Genomic DNA, 7500 nt, shown 5'->3' with positions numbered 1-7500 from the left:
AGCAATGGCCTCCCTAAATTTAACAATAACTTCATCAGACAAACATCTGCTAAAATAATACCTCCTATTTTGCACTTCAACATCAACAAAATTAAATTCAAACGTTATTAAGTAATGGTCGGATAAAAGGGAGTTTACAGGTGACACCAACAGACCATCAGTTTCAACACCGTAGGTGAGAACGAGATCGAGAGTATGATTAAAACAGTGCGTCGGTTTATCCACTTTTTGTGAGATACCCATTGATTCTAGAAGAGAATCGAAGGCTAATTTAAGATTATCGCTTTCAACATCCATATGAATGTTAAAATCACCCACTATGATGAATTTATCTGTGCTGATCAATAATCCAGAAAGGAAATCTGAAAATTCAGACAAAAACTCCAGATACGCACCAGCAGGGGGCCGGTACACTACCACTAACACAACTGGCTTCTCTGATTTCCAGCTCGGAAATTTCAGACCAAGCATGAGGCTTTCAAATGTATTATAGTTGCACTTAGGTTCAATTTTTGTTTCGAGACCGGAGTTATAAATTGCTGCGACTCCTCCGCCTCGGCCCGTGCTTCTAGGAATGTGATGATTAAAGTAGCCGGGCGGAGTTGATTCATTCAAACTAACATACTCTTCCTCCTGTAACCATGTTTCTGTTAAGCAGAAAATATCACTCCTGCTCTCTGTAATTATATCATTTACTAACAGAGACTTAGAGCTTAATGATCGTATATTTAGTAGTCCGCATCTAATTTTTCGGTCTGTAATTGGTACCAAATGTACATTGGTTTTAATTTTTACAAGGTTATCTTGGTTAACGCCTCTATAACGCTGCACCTGGTGAACTTTTGGAGGGCGGGGAACTGCAACCACTTCTATTTTTCTAGGCACCTCTAACTGACTAAGCCTCGCCTCCAGCCCTGTTAAACTACAGCTCTGCATCCTGGCCTGGACCCTGCATTGTCAGGGGGAGTGTCTAATAACATTGGCCAGATTTCTAGACATAAGAGCTGCACCATCCCGGGTGGGATGAATGCCGTCCCTTCTAATCAGACCGGGCTTTCCCCAGAATGTCTCCCAGTTGTCAATAAAGTCCACGTCGTTTTCTGAACACCACTGAGACAACCAGCGGCGGAGCGAGAGCATGCGACTAAACATGTCATCGCTGGTCAGATTGGGGAGGGGGCCAGAAAAACCTACAGAGTCCGACATGGTCTTGGCGAAGTTACACACCGAGACAATATTCATTCTGGTTACTTCCGACTGGCGAAGACGGGAGTCATTAGCTCCGACATTGATGATAACTTTACCATATTTACGATTACCCTTTGCCAGTAGCTTCAAATTTGCTTCTATGTCGCCCGCTCTGGCCCCCGGGATACACCTAACTAAGGTCTCTGGAGTCGGCTTCACATGTCTCACAATAGAGTCTCCAATCACCAGGGTCTGTTTCTCAACAGATGTGTCGCTGAGTGGGGAAAAACGGTTAGACACATGAAGCGGGTGGTGGTGTTCCGTGAGCCCTTTAAGACTACCCTTCCTCCGAACCGTCACCCAGCTGCCCTGCCTGGCCGGCTGCTCGGGAGCTGCAGGGGAGCGGTTACGCTCAGCTGCTACGGGCCGGTCCGCCGCTAGCTTAGCCTGGTTAGCTGAGGAGGCTCTCGGACTATGGTCTAGTTGGCCAAACCGGACCTCTAACTGACTGAGCCTCGCCTCCAGCCCTGCAAATAAGCTACACTTTAAGCACTTACCGTCTTCACTAAAGGAGGCAGAGGAATAACTAAACATTTCACACACTGAGCAGGAAAGAGGTGAAGCGGTGGGAGCCGGAGCGGCCATGCTAAGATGCTAACGGAGGCTAACGGACAGAAAATGTATCGGTGATTGGTGACAGTGAAAGTTACGGAAGAGAAAATGAGCGAGTGTTGAAATAAAGACAGTAATGTACCAGATATAGTGCTATTTTACCAGAAAACAGTCTAAGTTTTAGATAAAAAGTCGGGAGAGATCTGAGCCTGCAAACGCCGTGAGACGGCAGCAGCACAGACCGCAACACCAGGAAGTGACGCGATGCGTGACGCAATACGTTACCCAATCAGCAAGCCCATCAATCAGAAGGCAGCGCCAAGACCACGGATGAGGCAGCGCTTGAAATCCATCAGCAGGTCAGGCAAACACAGCCAATATTGACCATTCATTCAATCATTCATTCACTCACTCACTCACTCACTCACTCACTCACTCACTCACTCACTCACTCACTCACTCACTCACTCACTCACTCACTCACTCAATCAATCAATCAATCAATCAATCAATCAATCAATCAATCAATCAATCATTCATTCATTCATTCATTCATTCAATCATTCACTCACTCACTCACTCACTCACTCACTCACTCACTCACTCACTCACTCACTCACTCACTCAATCAATCAATCAATCAATCAATCAATCAATCAATCAATCAATCAATCAATCATTCATTCAATCATTCATTTAATCATTCATTCATTCAATCATTCAATCATTCATTCATTCACTCATTCACTCATTCATTCTTTCATCCATTCACTCAGTCATTCATTCAATCAATCTTTCAATCATTCATTCATTCATTCATTCATTCATTCAATCAATCATTCATTCATTCACTTATTCACTCATTAAATCATTCAATCATTCATTCATTCAGTCATTCAATCAATCATTCATTCATTCAATCATTCATTCAATCATTCATTTAATCATTAATTTAATCATTCACTCATTCACTCATTCAATCTCATTCAATCATTCATTCAATCATTCACTCATTCAATCAATCAATCAATCAATCAATCAATCAATCAATCAATCAATCAATCAATCAATCATTCATTCACTCATTCAATCATTCAATCATTCAATCATTCATTCATTCATTCATTCATTCATTCATTCATTCACTCATTCAATCATTCATTCATTCATTCATTCATTCATTCATTCACTCATTCAATCATTCAATCAATCAATCAATCATTCATTCATTCATTAATTCACTCATTCAATCATTCAATCATTCATTCATTCATTCATTCATTCAATCATTCACTCATTCAATCATTCATTCATTCAATCATTCATTCAATCATTCATTCATTCATTCATTCATTCAATCAATCAATCAATCAATCAATCAATCAATCAATCAATCAATCAATCATTCAATCAATCAATCAATCAATCAATCATTCAATCAATCATTCATTCATTTATTCATTCATTCATCAGGCAGTACTATTAGCTAGCTCTAAGACTACATTTCCCAGCACCCCCCTGGTCCCCCCCCCCCCCCCTCACCTGGGGCCGGTGCTGGACCTGGACCCGTCTCAGGGGGTCCAGGACCTGCCAGGAGGTCAGAACCAGAACCTCCAGCAGGAAGAACCAGACCTGGATCCGACCGGCCCGCTGCAGGTGGGTCTCCTGCAGGAGACACAGAACCAGAACCAGAACCGGTCAGAGTCCGAGTCCAGGACCTGGACCTGGACCAGGTCAGGGGGGCGAGTCCAGAACCAGAACCAGGACCAGAACCAGAACCAGACCTTCTGCTGGACGGTAAAGAGGGAGTAGATCCTCCAGGTTCTGGTGAACAGAACCGCCAAGCCCACGGAGTGACCCACGGAGAGGAACCAGAGCCGGACCTGCAGGACCAGAACCAGAACCATCAGAACCAGAACCATCAGAGCCAGAACCAGGACCAGGTTTATGTAATAATTGCTTGGGGGTTTATGTTCATGTTCTGGTTCTGGAAAGATCCTGGAGAAACTATGATGTATTAGACGCTATAGAAATACAATTGAGTGGAGTGGAGTGGAATTGAACTTTGACACTGAACTTACAGAACAGCAGATCTCCAGGATCCAGTCCGGTACCGAGGATCCGTCCAGACCAGAGACCAGGACCGAGGAGACGGAGAGCAGGACGGCCAGCAGGAGCAGCAGGTCCTGGGAGGGGGGGCCGGTGGATCTGGGGGGTCTGGGGGGTCCGGCGGGACCGGCGGGACCGGCGGGACCGGCAGCCAGGGACCTGGGGGCAGACAGACCAGCAGCTCAGGGGGACGGCTCTGGGGGGACCTAAAGGGGGTCTAGACGGTCTAGGGCAGGGGGTCCCCAAACTTTTTTCAGTGGGGGCCACAACAACTTTCCGTTCTGTGATGGGGGGCCGAGCAGTGCTTAATTTGTCAATGAAGAGGTCCCGGAACATCGAGGGGGTACCCCCGGGAAATTTTTTCAGCATAATGCATTTAAATGCATCAATCTGGTGCACTTTGGAAAGCTAGAATAACAATAATAGGGTGTCTGCTGCCTTAACTTACTTGGAAACATAGCTCCGGAGCTTCTCTACCCGGCTAAACTTTTATTCTCCCCTCTGTTTGTGTGTGAGCACAGCATGCACAGCCTCCACCGCTGATTGGCTGTTTCCCGTGCCTGTCTCTGTGTGTAACCAATCAGACGGAGCTGTGGGCGGGACATTGCTGCAGAGTGCAGTGACGGCAGGCAGAGACGCGGCTGCATCAACCCCAAAATAACGCCGTTTTAAATTGTACAAACACAATATTGGTATCATTGGAAAGGGAAAAATGTCCTCTTAATTTTAGGGGGGCTGAGATCAAATTATGGGGGGCTTCAGCCCGTTTTTTTATTTGTAGAGAGAACATAATCCACAGCAACCGACACAAATCCATTCATGTGTATGTGGTCCGCGGTGCAAGGACCACATTGATTGTGCTGCAGCAGCTGCCCTCATCGCCGCTTGTTGCTTTTCTGATTCGTTTTGAAGAATCATGCAACTCTTCCTTCTTTTTTGAAAAAAGACAGTAAATTCAACTGTCTTTTTGACATGTTTGCGTTGCTCGCTGCTTGCTCCCCAGATCCAGCAAATTTCCAAAGTTTTTTTGGTCAGGGGCGTGGTTTGCTGGCCCATCTTTTCATTGCATCAACAAATCTCCGACTCTTTCAAATGACGTTAAATCTTTATAAACAACATGAAATGCTTGGGATTTGTTCTGTAAATGAATTTATGCATATTATTATTTTTTATACATTAAAAAAAAACTTTTTTATATTATTATTGTTTTATATATATACGAGAGGTGCCGGATCTGCCCAAATAAGTCCCGGAACGCAGGGAGGCCAAAATCGAGAGGTGCCGGATCTTGTTCCGGCAGGATCCGGCACAAATTAACCCCTGGGGCCGAGGTTAGTCTATAACAGGAAATGATCTGCCCCGGCGTAACCAGTGGACGTCAGTGTAAAGCACATCTCTGTGGGCTGATTCTTCTTTCTTTGCAGCACAGTGCTCGCTGGTGAATCAAGCAGTGACTTGTAGCGGGAGTGTGAGACCTCTTTCTGCCATTTCCTTTTTCACGAGCCCGACGAGCCCCCGCAACGCGCCGGTCATATTTGGAGCACCATCCGTTGTGATGCTGGCCAGCTTAGACCGGTCCACATCCAACTCTTCCATTGTTTGGCAAACTTTACCAAAAATATCCTCCCCTGTTGTATCTGTGAGACTTTGCAATGCTGCCAGCTCCTCGGTAACTTCAACGTTGGAATTTACTCCCCGAATAAAAACTAACAGTTGTGCTGTGTCCTGCATGTCGTTGCTCTCATCTCATGACAACGAAAAATACACAAAATCTTTAGCTTTCTCTTTCAGCTGGGTGGTAATGTACATTATCCCCCATTTCTTCATCCCGCCTGGTGACTGGAGATGCGGACAGACTCACCGCGTTTAGGACATCTTTCTTGTCCGGACACACCTCCTCCGCAGCAGTGCTCCAACACTTTTTAATAAACTCCCCATCACTGAACGGCTTTCCACAGCGTGCTATCAGTTTAGCTACCTTGAAGCTGGCCCGGACAGACGCCACGTTCATCTGCGTCTGACGCAGAAATGTGCTCTGTTGGACTAATCCACATTTTAGATAGTCACCTTGTCTCTCCTCACTTGGCCCTACAGGCTAGCAGGCTAGCAGGCTAGCACACTGCTCTCCATGGCAGGTTTCATAATGTCGACGAATGTTAAATTCTTTGAACAGGATGAGCAGCAGCATCTTTTCACCAGACAGGGTGGGGTTTCTCCGGCCGGACGTAGCGCGTGGAAGGATCACGTTATTCCGGCCGGATTAAAAGAGAACATTAGCTACCCAGGGGAACACGGGGAGAACATGCAAACTCCACACAGAAAGATCCTTTCTCCAACCCCACCCAGGGTGTGGGCAGTGAAGTCATGGGGGAACTAACACGCACTTCAGCGCCCACAGCGTCCCCGGCAGGAATCGAGCCCAGGACCTTCTTGCTGTGAGACGGCTGCACTACCTGCTGCGCCACCGTGCCCCTTTGTCGTCTTTTTCTGTCAGCTCACCACTCGGTCACGGTAAAAGTCACGTCAGAATATACCATTGTGTGAGGGGTGAAGATGAGCCACTATTAGTTATAAATAGCTCATAACTATGGTCAATTTTAATTAGAATGCCAACATTTAAGTACGGATATCTTATGATAGGAAAATTAAAAAAAAAAAAATAAACATTTCTGGGATCATAAGTGGGCCACCCCAATGCTTTGGCGGGCCGGATGTGGCCCGCGGGCCGTAGTTTGGGGACCCCTGGTCTAGGGGGTCTAGAGAGTGTTGGGGGTCTAAGGGGTCTAGGGTTCTACGGGGTCTAGCTGGACCCACCAGATCTTGCGGTGGAGGATGATGAAGACGAGGAGGCCCAGCGTGATGAAGATCGTTGCCACGGCAACCGAAGACACGACGGCGTACAGCAGGAAGCTAACATGGCGGCGCTGGACCCGGACCTGGACCCGGTCTCTGGCTGGTCCTGGACCTGCAGGGGGGGACCGGGTTTGTCACTACCCTATTTGAGTTGCACATGCGCAGTCGCGTCCAACATCGTCGGCCATCTTGGAAAGCAAAATACGGCAACACCACTTGGACAAACTACAGTTACACACACTTGTTTTGATATAAACTACTCACAATAAGTTAGGGATATTATTATTTACATGATTGCTTTTCCTATTTGGTCTGAATTTTAAGGAAATAAGTAAAAGTTCCCTTTGATATTATTAATGATGAATGAGAAGAAACACCATTTTCATTAGTTTAATTAGTTTAATATTACCCCAAAAATGTAGACAATAAAAATAGTCTCTCACAATATCCCTAACTTATTGTGAGTAGTGTATATATAGTAGTGTATAGTAGTATATATATATATATATATATATATATATATATATATATATATATATATATATATATATATATAATACTCACAATAAGTTAGGGATATTGTGAAAGACTATTTTATTGTCTAAATTTTTGCTCTCACGTATTTTGCCGTATGTTGCCATATTTTTGCTTTCCAAGATGGCCGACGATGTTGGACCAGCCCCCGGGTCTGGCAGTCAGAAGGCGCGCCGATTTTTTACAGTGTCCAGCCGCGGTACT

General features: G+C 45.4%; 1 protein-coding gene across 1 annotated transcript in view; it reads right to left on the bottom strand.

Annotated features, from left to right (window-relative positions):
- Positions 1-7500, bottom strand: part of LOC133440539 (gamma-aminobutyric acid type B receptor subunit 2-like) — a 38012-nt gene that overhangs the window by 16513 nt on the left and 13999 nt on the right. The window contains exons 9-12 of the mRNA XM_061717829.1: positions 6724-6874; positions 3882-4068; positions 3585-3683; positions 3343-3465 (exon numbers count right to left, since the gene is read on the bottom strand). Coding sequence (XP_061573813.1) covers positions 3343-3465; positions 3585-3683; positions 3882-4068; positions 6724-6874 — 560 coding nt within the window. The remainder of the gene's footprint in view (positions 1-3342; positions 3466-3584; positions 3684-3881; positions 4069-6723; positions 6875-7500) is intronic.

The sequence above is a fragment of the Cololabis saira genome, chromosome 3 (genome assembly GCF_033807715.1).
Source record: "Cololabis saira isolate AMF1-May2022 chromosome 3, fColSai1.1, whole genome shotgun sequence".
NCBI classification, from domain to species: Eukaryota; Metazoa; Chordata; class Actinopteri; order Beloniformes; family Belonidae; genus Cololabis; species Cololabis saira.
Note: the sequence above shows the minus strand (reverse complement) of the source record. Positions and strands in the feature narration are given on the sequence as shown.